Source organism: Ambystoma mexicanum, chromosome 9 (genome assembly GCF_040938575.1).
Source record: "Ambystoma mexicanum isolate Mex_15411 chromosome 9, UKY_AmexF1_1, whole genome shotgun sequence".
Taxonomy (NCBI): Eukaryota; Metazoa; Chordata; class Amphibia; order Caudata; family Ambystomatidae; genus Ambystoma; species Ambystoma mexicanum.
The window spans coordinates 1,354,064,588-1,354,077,130 of NC_090931.1; the positions used below are offsets into that span (position 1 = coordinate 1,354,064,588).

Consider the following 12,543-nt stretch of genomic DNA (forward strand, 5'->3'; position numbering starts at 1 on the left):
AAACTGCAAGCCAGAACTCCCTCCTCTGGTTGAATTTGCTGTACAGAGCTACAGTGAACCGGATAGCCAGGAAGGTCAGACCATGCTTGGGTTTTAAGGAGCGCACCTTTTATTCTTCGCTTTGCTCCGCTGCTGGTTTCTTCCCTGGGCAGTGCAGGACCCTCCAGTCTTCCTCCTTCTTGTCATTCTGACAGTCGCTTCTGGAACCGTGAGCCTGCAGGACCTGCCAGGAACGTCCGCCTCAGCTACAGCTTCTTCTCCATTTAAAGGTACTGTTCAAAGCTGGTTGTTTGTTTTGCCCAGCCGCAGTGAAGGTGTGTGAAACCTTTCCCCAATCCGAGGGCTTGTCCTTCTCTATTTTTTAAACTAACTTTTCTGCAGACCAACTTCGTTCTGAACTCTTGGCAAAGACTTATCCGCAAACTACCCTGAACTGTGTCATCTTGAGCAAAAGACTTTTGTCCTATTGACTTTGGCCCTAAGCCCTTTTGATTTGATTCCCACACTGCAGTTCCTTTTTCTAGATTTCCCTGCTTACTTACCTGTTGGTGTTGCTCAATTTTGGTCTAACTTTGTCTTTCCCTCCCTTTTTAAATTATTGGAGTGCCATTTTTTACTCACACTTCATTTTGAGCTTAACTTGTCCAGAATCTATTGGGAGTGGTGTGGTGTATTAAGAGTGTGATTTTTCAACTGCTTTTCTTTGTTGAAATGTTTTTCAACTGATGTGTAAATAAATTATTTTACTCAGAAACCTTCAGTCAGTGTTTGTTTGAATCATATTAATTGCTGTCCTTTGTGTAACTATTGATACTGATCACTTGCTTTTGAGATAAGTCTGGCTGCTCAGCCATCGCTACCACTTTACTGTGTAGTACAGGCTTGTACCAAAGGTGAATTTGTACTGTCACTTGTCTTAATTGTGTGTGGAAAGGGTACTGCCTATCATTCTGCCTAATAGTTTGAAATGAATATGCCTGGTGTTCTGAGTTTTCTGTGTACTTAGTGAGACACTTACTATGATTTCAGCTGGTTTTATGTTAATTTCAGGAACATGTCAGTGTCCTATTATCCCTGTGTGCATAACAAAGCTCACGAAGCATTGTGTTCCTTTTTTAGGGATTGTTTGTAATAGACTGTGTGCCTGACTCAAAGAGCCTTTTCCAATGGGGTTTTGCCATTATGAAATGCATCTGTGAATTATACCCTGAGGTCCCGATTCATGGCATTTTTTGCACAGTTCAGAATTACTTTGCTCTGCTGAAAAGTGAATTTACACTGCCGACACAAACCCTGATTCATGGAACTGTGCAAAGTGTATTTTTGCAATGCAAAGTCAGTGCAACTAATTTTTACAGTTCAAAATGTACTTTGCACTGAATAAATTTCCATGAATCATGGTTTGTTTCTGCAGTGCAAAGTCACTTTTCAGCAGTGCAAAGTCAGTTTGCACTGTGCAAGAAAAGATTCCATGTATCAGGCCCTGAACACTTCAGCCTACATTAATGGCAAGGGTAGTGTAGGAAGAACCCAGGAACTGTGTCGACTCCAGCATGGATCCACATTTAAAAAAAGCTGCTAAATCATTGACTGCAAACTATTATATTGTATTTCTTAAACCTGTGTGAAGGTGCTGCTCTCATGTCGGTCGGAAGTGGTAACAACCCCTGAGATTAATTTGGGGACAGTGCCATGGAAGGTGTGGTGGGCTATGAACATACACTTTAAATGTATTCTTCATTTTGTTGGGCGCCAGTTAAGTGAGTGAGGTCCTGGGGCCAAGTGGGTGTATCTTTATATGCTGTGCGTTATTTCTGGACTGTTTGTTTGTACAGTAATCTTGTAGTCCAAGGTAGAAGCTGTTGAACAGTCAAGTCTTCAGAGTGCAAGCAAGTAGCCATGAGGGAGTGAAGGTCACGTAGGGCATGATGTCCCAAATCGGGTTTGGCCAGTGGGTGCAGCATGAGGTCACTATTCACTGGGATTTCTGACTGTTTTCTTGGACAGTGACCGGTTTACATTGCCAACAGTCATGGGATCGATTTGGTAGAATTGTGCCACAGATCTTAAGTCCTATTTTGGTTGGGTTGACTTTTAATTTATTTGTGCTCCTGCAAGATTCCATTTGTGGAAAGCATCATCTGAGGTCTCTTGTGTTTGCAGTAGAGTAATCTGTGAGGTTATATATGATTTACATGTCATCTGCACAGTTGAAGTATTTAACTCTCACATGTTTGTACCAGTAAGGGTCTCATGTGGGTGTCAAAGAGTAAAAGAGAGATACTAGATCCTTAGGGTATGCCCCATGTCAATTTGTGAGCATATACCCTTGAATGGGACATAGGTGTTGTTTTGAGACGACTGGTCGGGTATGAAGTTATCCTCCATAGAGTGATATTTTTAACTCCACTCTCTTCTTGTCTTTTTATTAGCATTGTGCTGGTTATCATGTCATGCAGAAGACTGCAGGCATATTTTTCAGGGTGAATGTGGGGAGTGAATTGATATGAATGATGTGTTTTTTTTTTTTTTAAATGTATTACAATGCCACAGAGTGAAATTGGTTCCTCTTGTTGGCCTACATCTGTGTTGTGACTGTTGGAGGAGACAGATCTAGACCAGCAAGAGGAGGAACCAAATTATTTTTTTAATTGTTTTTATTTGATGGTGTACCGTTTTTTTTTTTATAAACGTTTACCATAATACATCATAACATAGAAGAAGAACAACAGTATTACATTCATTCCGTCTTGCACTACTTTGGCCGAAACAACTTCCAAGTATTTTACTAATGTGTAAGGATCTTTCTCCTGCATATAGAACATCCCACCAAGCTACAGCATTGAGACCAAACAGGGTCTGTAGAGGAACCAAATTCACCCTTTGCTCAATATGTGGCATTGTAAAAAAACTTTTGGAGGAATCAGTTTTCCACATGTTTTCATACTTGTTGGTACATTTATTTCTGCGATGAAAGGCTAGTTGATTATTGGTCAGTAGTGTGGTGGGTGCAGTTGTATTTTATTTTACCAAAGATGTGAAGAAGAAAGTTTTGAAGAGACGTGGGATGATCCGTTACACAATTAAGGCATTCATTCATGCTCGGAAGACTGTGGCTGGTCATGGTGGTTTAGTTCATGCTTGGTAGATGTTGGGCGGCATCTGTCTGCTGGTAAACCTGTTGTATTGCTCCCATTGGCTGTGGGGGACATCCTGAGCAGAAACCAGATACAAGGTTGTTGATGTTGGGGTAAGCATATTCTAGGCTGGTGCATTGGTCTCTTTCTTTTCCATATGGTCTTGAATTTTAGTTAACTTCTCACGTGTGTAGCAATGGAGTCTCAGAGTTCTTCTGCTACTACCTGTGGATTATCATATATTCTAGGGTTTTTGAATGCATGGATCTTCAGGACTTCCCTTTGACCATGTTGTACTGATTCTCTTTAATGTACAGAATGTTTTCTTTGTGTTGCTTTAATAATGGCTGAATTGGAGCTGTCAACAGTAGGCCAGATTGTCTGCAGGGAGTTGCTTTCTTCTCTAGATTTGTTCATGCCTTCCGTTTTCTTTTTTATTCAGATTAAGTTTGGGGTTAGATCATATGACAATGTCTTTCTTTTGTGATTGATTTGAAAAGTGATATCCTTTAAAGTCTGTTGTCTATCCAGTTTTGGATTTGTTAAATTTGTCATCCTGTGCTGCGCCTGGTTTACGGTTGCCTGCAGGGAGAGGACCACCTCACGTTTTTTTTTTCAGGAGGTTTTCCAGTTGGATTCCTTTCCATTGTCTGAGTAGCACTGGGGAGCTTTGGTACATTTTGGGAATGTTGGTTCTTCAGTGAAAATGCTGAATGGTGTGCAGAGTTGTCAAACTGCTTAAAGACAGTGTAGAAGCTCTCAGTACAGGAAATACCATCCAAGGCGTTTTCAGCGTTGTGGGTGTGCTCTTTTACTAATGTTTGTGGTGTAACATGCCAAGGTTTGCAAAGATTGTGTGTCTGGGTTGTCCCTTTCTAGCCAGATGTCATAGTCCTTAAGTATGATGAAGTATTGATGATCTGTTAAACAATTAGCAGCCATGTTAACCAGATTGTCTGCAAGTGAAGGATTGTGGGAGTCTTTCTCTAGTTCAGAAGGATGCTCAGTGTGGAATAGTATAGAGAAGAACAGATTAGCAAGTGGGTCTGACAGTCAGGGATGATGTCACATGAAGCTGTGCGATGAGGGATTTCACAATAAATGCTTGAGATGTCTTCTAAGGGGCTTTGCAGACCTGTGTTCAAGTTTAATTCCTTTATCTTTTTGGTGTGCTGAAGAATTATACATGTTTGCATGGTCTTTGTCTGCACTTGTCCTGATTTCTGTGCAGTCTTTGGCATCATTCAGATTTGATATGCTATGGACGGGTTGCTATCAGTTCACTTATATTTGAAGGATAGATCTAGTTCATTGATTTATCTGTAGGTGCAATAAATAATCTGTTTGGGGTGCAATAGATTTAACTGTGATGCAATAATTAAGTGGTGCAATAATATATCTGCCAGAGATAGAGTAGTCTAGCAGTCCAACAATTTGTAAAGCCAAGGAGGTGCACATCAATCTGGCAATGCAGTAGTTAGACAGTCATCTAGCGATGAAATAAATTATCTATCAAAGGTGCTATCAATCTAGCAATGTAACAGTTAATCTATTTTGGGGCAAGAAGGTCTAGAAGCAGTATAATCTTTTGAGCAATCAAAGAGCATGAAGTGATCAAATGGCGTGCACTGGGTCTGATTCTTTTAGAAAGTGGTACAGAGTCTAGTAATGCAACACTGATTCTGCCCAAGGTGCACATTAATTTACTGATGCAGCAATTAATCAAACAAACCGTCTTACTATACATCTAATGGTGGTACAGTAAATCTAGTCTGAAAATGGAACAGTTAATCTTGCTGGATTTGTAACGATTTATTGGATGGCCACGCTCAACTCATGGAGTTTTTTTTCTTCCCCAATCAAAGTGTTGCTCAACAAGCCGCAGAACAGATTTTTATTTGGGTCAATTTCCGACCTGTATAATACCACTCAGCCTCCTCCCCCTGTGCCACCAATAAGCTAGGTACCAGGCCAGTGCACATCACATATGAACACATAGGACACCTTGAAAACACACAGCCATTTAAAATCAGCACCTTTGTTCCTTCTTTACCCCAAATCAGTCTCAAACCTTTCTGGTATGGGTGTCACTTGCCCACCCAAGGAGAGAGTGGATTTATTCAACTGGAGAATGACAATTGGTTTAAAGGCATAGTTATGAAGTGTGAACACATAGGACTTTAGTTTGGGATAAACCACATTTTATTTTGGAAGGCAGAGTTTTGAACAATGTGGTGCAGAGGGATTTTCATTTTGGACAATATCACATTCAAAAGGAAGGCACAGATTTTGGGATTTTCATTTTTGGACATGGTTACCGCTTTGTGCACTAACACAGTCTGGGGAAAGGGGTAACAGTAGGGAATTTTTAGGGAAATAGACCTCTTTCCTAAAGGAAGTCTGGGGTTGAACAAAAAATAGGGTTACCCAATTATTTTATAGGTTACTTTCCTTTAAAGTACACTGGGAATGAGATGTGTTAATTTTGAATATTAACAAGAATCATTCTGTTATCTTTATATAGGGGCATAATCAAGGTTTTTTAAATTAAATATGCTAAGTGTCCACACAGTTCTTCCCCCCACCCACAATTAAGGTAAAATATTAAGGCGGTATGTTCTGCCACACATTCAGTAACATTAGGATCTATTCTACTTAGATGGGAACATCTGTTATTAGCACAGGCAGCTGGCCGCATAGTAGGTACATCTTTTTGGAACTGGTAGGCAGCTCGTACCTCAGGCCTCTATTCACAGCTAAGTCCCACCAGCCACAGGCCTCTCTCAGATGTCTAGTCCCAGAATCTTCCAAGTGAAATTCTCCAGTCCAAAGAGTTCAGCAAACTCAAGCAAGATCGATTACACATTTCTCATTATGAATCTTCCCACACATTGGATTGGAAAGTTGTTTTCCTCTCCCTCCTGAAGTCCGGCCTCTGCCAGCCGATAGGGTAAGGGGTTTAGAAGATCTAAATTATGGATAAAAAATGAGGAGAGACATATATCAATTTAAAATGACATTTAAAGTTGCAATTCTGTTTCTCAGAAAGTCACTACATGGTAACTTTCTTCAATTTACAGATACCCACCATAATAAATATATACATATATATTTTCATCTTCATCAATTTATGATGGACTGTAGGACACTACTTTGATAATGACATGACCTTCCGGGGGCAAGCTATCATTGTTTGCAGTTTATTCATAAACCCAAATAGTTATGATTATGAAACTTCACCCAACACACATTAATCTTGTTTTCTATCATTTCATCGACTTTCTGATTTCTATCATTTAAAGGAATTCCACAATCGCATTTGTCTCTGTAGCTTCAGTTCCACACCTTACATAAAGATGATATTTACATAGAACTGACAGGGTGTCTGTGATCTTCGAAATGAGGTCTGTATGAGCCCAGGGCACGACACCGTTCTCTTTTTATTAAGGAACAATTAGTCCATTGTTAATCAACAGTGATACCTTAATTATGGAAATATTTGGTTTCACATCCAGCAAGCTGAGTGAGTTTCCTTATTTAAATGTCACATGACGGGGGTCTGTGTGTGGCTCAATGTTATTCCTGCCCTGCCAGTAAGTGCCTTAAAACTCTCTATTTCAAGCCAATCACCATTTATGGTGCCATAAAACAGTGTGAAATGTCCTGCTTGCATTTAACTGAAAACAGAGCCCATTCCTTGTATGCATCCGACATAGGTCTCTGGTGTAATAAACAGATAACCTAGTCCATCTAACAGTTCAGTGGGGAAGCTGCAAAGCAAAGCCACATGTGCAATTCAAAGAGAAATGGCTTTTTAAATCATCAGCATTTTCGTCCGTTGAATATTTCTAGGCATTGCAGGTTAAGCCCTTCGTCCACGTGTAACTATTTCTTACATCTGACCGTTGAAAACACAAAACTGTTCATTCTGAATGATTCACTATTACATTTCTGTTTATTATGTGCAGTGTCCACTTTAAAACAAAGTAGGCCTTTCCATTTTACATAATTTGACTTTGCATGGTGGAAATTAGGTGTTTTATTTATTTCAAATGAAATATATCACTTGACTTTGCTTTTTCATATATGCAGAGTTCCTTTTTATTTCCTAAATACACAGGATTTTAATGTATATTTTCCCATGTGTACTGCTGCAGTTTTGAATCTCAATCATACTGTGCCTTTTCCATTTTACATGAAGTCAGAATTTGGGGAAACATATGACCTGGGAGTTCCATTGTGCACATTCAGTAATGTACCTTTCCATTTCTTTCATGATTCCTCTTTTTATCATTTTCAGTAACACCCACTTTTGCATGCACTAGGTCTCAGTTATATATTACGTGTTTGGAGCTGGCTTATACATTCCAGTGTAGGCATTTTACATCAGCCAGCTTAAATCATGCATCTTAGTCCTTGCTTGGCCTATTGGTTCAGGTTATTCTGGAGCTGAATTTGCACCCCAAAGATTGGAAGACGTCTACTGATGCGACAATCAATTTTATTTGGTTGCAAATAAGATTACAATGATGTGATAGAGCAAGTTGTGCAAAATAAATTCTAGCAGTGTAATGGTAATCTAGGATATGTGCAATTGAATTTAGTGAGGAGAGAATTGGTTTTGGTGAGGTAAAGAATTTCACTTAGAAGTGGCACAATAAATACAGTGAGGCAGGATTACTCTAGGATTGATATGGATAGTTCTGGTCAGATTACAGTTAATCTGACAGTGGTGTAATGCATCTAGTTAGGTAAAAGGTACTCTAGACGAGATGTAATAATAAATCTAACAGTGGTACAGTAAACTGACTGAGGCAACAACGACTCTAAGTGAGATAGTTTAACAGTGTAAATGCAGTGAGATAGTAATCACTCTACATGAGATATCGATAAATATGGCAAGGCTACAAGTAATCTGACAGTGGTGTAGAACAACTAGTAATGTAACTTTTGCACTAGGTGAGATGCACTTATTAACTTAACAGTGGCGTAGTATCCTATTGGTGAAACAATTACTCTGTTTGAGATGCAGCAATTAAGCTAACAGTTGTATAGTAAAATCAGAATGGCATCAGTCAATCTCAGTGATATGATATAAATCTAGTTAAATAGCTTTTACTCTAGGTGAAATGCAGACAAATCTGGTGATGATATAATTAATCTAACAGTATTGCAATAATGCCAGCTAGACAACAATTAGTTTAGGTAACATGCAACAATTGTGCTAATAGTTGTAGAGTATATGCAGGGAGGCTGTAGGTGAGATGGAGGCTGTTGAAGAGGAAGCATAGCTCCGGGACAACAGGTTTGTCTTTTAAGCGAGACAATGCAGCAGAACACAGGTTCGACTCCCAATCCTGTGCTTAGAAACCACTCACTTTATAAAAGAAAAAATATACAGATACATTAAGTGAGGATAACATTAATCTGACAGTGGTGTTCACATGTCTAACGGGGCAAAATGTACTCTGGGCATGATGTAAATAAATCTCGGGAGGCCAAAATTACTGTAGGTCAGATACACATAAATGTGGCTATGCAACAATTAGACAAGATGCTGATAAATATGGTGAGGTTATGTCTATGCTCACAATTATGTAATAAGTCTAGTGAGGTGGCAACACATTATTGTATTTGAGATTAAATTAAAATTGTGAAGCTCATTTCATTCTAAAAGAGATGAAACACCATCGTTAGCGGTAACAATTACTCAAGGTGAGTTGCAAATTAATCTGGTGAGGTCTCTCTAGATGACACACCAAGTTATCACTATTACGTCCTCAGATGCCTTCACAGCCAAACTAATCAATTTGGTGAAACCATACCTATATTTGCCAAATTGTCTCTCCATAGCTAGAGCCACCATTTGAGCCAAATTAGACTATTGTAACGTCTTATTTGCCGACACCTCATCCAAAAATCTGAACAGACTTCTAGACATTCAGAATAATGCGCTTAGGGCTGCCCTCTGCATTCCCAAAAGGGAGCACATTGCCAGCGCCAGAAAAAATGCTCATTGGCTTCCGGTCAAAAACAGATAGTCTTCAAGACACTAGCCATACCCACAAATGCCTCTCACTCACAGCCCCCCTTACCTTTCAGAAAAAATTACCAGAGCTGCATCCTCCAGACCCAAGAGGTCCCACCACTCCAACCAGCGTAACGTCCCCACCTTCAGAAGGGTCAAAGCAGGAGGGGCCAGCTTCACTTTCCTTGTACCCAAACACTGGAATGACCTCCCCATAACCCTTTAAAACGAGAAATCTCACCTAGAATTCTGCAAATCTTTCAAAACTGAGATTTTCATTTAGCTCACATAGCACTTTTCACCCACTCTCCTCCCTTCTCTGACTTTCTGTTGTTACCTGTACCATTTTGCCTGTATCTCAGCACACTTTGCCGTTTCTTTGTCAATGTAACATTCACCTGTCTGGCATCAGGTTTAATGTAAATAAGAACCACAGACAGGTGTTCATGTCATGTCTTTTTCTTTGTAACCAAGTAAGCACTGATGTAACATCGCCACGATCGAGCAGGGCCGCGTTGTGCGCATTATAAATGTAAACAATAAATACATACAGTAAATAATCATTAGGCAATATGAACACACATTTTGTGAGACTACAATGAAAATCTGTAGGGGTAACAGTTACTGTAAGTGAGATGCAAATACATCCGGCAAATTAACAATTAATCTATGTGAAATGCCAATACCTCTTGTGGGGCAACAATGTGTCTGGTGGGGCAATAATTGGTCTAGGTGAGATCCACATACATCTGGTGATGCAAACAAATATTCTAGGAGAGATGTTTGTAAATATAGCCATATAATATGTGGGTCAGATACATACAAACCTGGTGAGGCTTCCATTATTATAAGCAAGACACACATGCATTTGGTGAGGCAACAATCAGGCTTGATGCAAATTAATTTGTTGAGCCAACACATTACTCATGGTGGAAATAAATCTGACGAGACTACAATTACTCTAGATTAGCAAACACCATTCACCAAGCTTTGAGATCCTCAGAATATAATGGTACATAAGTTGTGATCTCTGTATTTTGATGGCGTTATGTTCTGCTTTGTGGAGGTCCTCTTCTCAAAAGGGAGCAACTATATATGACCAACAACAAAACAAAAAAGAGTAGTAGGCAAAATGAACTGAGGAGTGGAATTGTGAACATTATGAGAATATATACCAGGTGGTGATAGATGGAGAGAGGGATCCAGATCAGTACTCATTTGTGATGGGTCAAACATTCTTCAATTAGGTCAGCTTTTAGCTCTCTTCTGAATTGCAAGACATAACAGGTGAGAGGTTATGTGAGAGTTTTTTTATGGATGGACTCTACTTTCTTTCATTTCTTATACCTCCACTTTGGAAATGTTCTGCCAGATAGGGTGGTGACTTGATTGGTAACATTCTTAGGTTGTCAACCACATGGCCATTCTTTGGTCACTACATTTCCAAAGTGTTGTCCAAATTGTACTGCCAACCTTGGCTTTGCTCGGGTTAGAGTCAATCATGTGCACATGATCTTTTCTATTCTTTATTTACATTTCTATGCCTTTAATATGTTGGTCCTGTGATAAATATTTGCAGCTGCACGCAGCCCATGGCCTTCAATCATATCCTGTACCCACATAGGGTTACAGGTTGACCCCATCCCTCCACCTACCTAGGAGACTGCAGTGTCTCGTGTATGCATGAGACGCTGTGTCTCACGAGATGCTACGGAGAGATAAAGGAGAGCTCGTGCAATGAAGCGAGCCAGCGGGCGTGCAGTGTTTAGAACGTGAGAGATTGACGGTTGGGAGAGCGAAGGAGAGAGCAGCACCGAGCAGCACCGAAGGCATTCATGTCCCCTTTCTCCTCTTCAATAATTAACACATAATTATATATATGTACAACAAAGTGTTACTAATTAATATATATAAATAAATCCTGTTTGTCACCTTACCCTGCGTCAGCCCCCCTACTTCAATGGCGATGAGGATTCATATCTATGCGGCCGTTGAGAAGGATCTCCAGACGGTAAGCAGGTAGGAGTGGCTGCAGTTCCCAGCTTCGCCTGCTCGTGTCCATCATTTAGCTCTGCAAGGGAACCAGGTGGCGAGGCCCTTGCACTTGCAGCCGGGCCCCGCTGTGTTCATGGAGGCCCTAATTGTGAATCAGGAAACCTGTATGCAAACTTGATCATTATATCCTGTAACCAAGATTGTTTTTAAACCAAGGCCAATATTCCTGCTTGAGTTAAATGGGAACTATTAGGGTCTTCTGAGTGGTAGACATGTTATATATAATACCACACAAATGGCAAAACAGACAGCGATTTAATAATTGTTCACTGAAGTATGCACTTCCCACTCTAATTTATGAAATACATAAGACTGTTGTTATTGATTACAATTCTACAATATGTAATTATATCTATCTATGAAATCCTTCAGCTATATACCAACAGTCCTGTGAAGCCCACAGGCACATGGGGAATTCCTCCGGTGTTTACCACATTGATTCCGATGGAAGCGGCCCTCTTCGACCCATGAAAGTTTACTGCAACATTACTGGTAAGAACACGAGTATTTCCATTTGCATTTTTTGAAACGTTTGCATATTTTATTCCAAGACTATGCATTATGTCCCCAAATCTTTGAAAGAAGTGAAAACGTTTCTCATGCAGACACAGTAATGGCAGAAGTTCAGCCAGCCTTACAGGGATGAATTTCCATAATGCGCTTCATCATAAAAGTGCGATTTGCCACAATTTCCAGCCTGCTATTCTGTGGGCAGTAATGTTCTAGAACCAGAGATAATAGGAAAGATTATAGCATTTATTCTGATTCTGTACTTTAGTAAAAGAGACTAAAATGCGGAAACACAGTGGAAAAATAGAACAGTGGAGTCAGAGCCAGGACCCTTAAGGGTTAGACGTCTGCAGATCATTATCCGCTGATAATGTTTCACAGTGCCCCGTTGTGTTCTTTTAAAGTGAGAACTGATACAGTATGCATTGCTCTCTGTAATTGAACTGTTTTCTTAAGCGAGCGATATCGCCGGAAAGTTTTCTTTTCTTTTTTTTCTTTTTTTAATACTGCCCAGGGACGCGTAGATACCTTTTTCCTGTGATGCCCAGATGAACATATTCCATAATCTTGTGGTTGTACATTTGCACTAGCTCTAATGCAAAGATGCAAACACGATGTGTGCTTGTGAAGAGGGATTTCCAAAGTCATAAACATAGACGAATACTGCCTCAGATTTGTATTTTTTTCATAGGTTGTACCGCTTTGTCATCAAAGCCCACCCATGTTTTCTTCTTCTTCTGGCACCCACTTCTCTTAGATCTGACGCTTCCTATGCATTTCCTACTAATTCAGAAAAGTATTCCAGTTGTCAAC

The 12,543-nt window shown here is 39.9% G+C and overlaps 1 protein-coding gene across 2 annotated transcripts in view; it reads left to right on the top strand.

Moving 5' to 3' along the window:
* LOC138489128 (contactin-associated protein-like 5) overlaps positions 1–12,543 on the top strand; it is a 1,755,478-nt gene that overhangs the window by 1,083,862 nt on the left and 659,073 nt on the right. For both annotated transcript variants that reach the window (XM_069616764.1, XM_069616763.1), the window contains exon 12: positions 11,593–11,712. In XM_069616764.1, the coding sequence (XP_069472865.1) occupies positions 11,593–11,712 (120 nt within the window). The remainder of the gene's footprint in view (positions 1–11,592; positions 11,713–12,543) is intronic.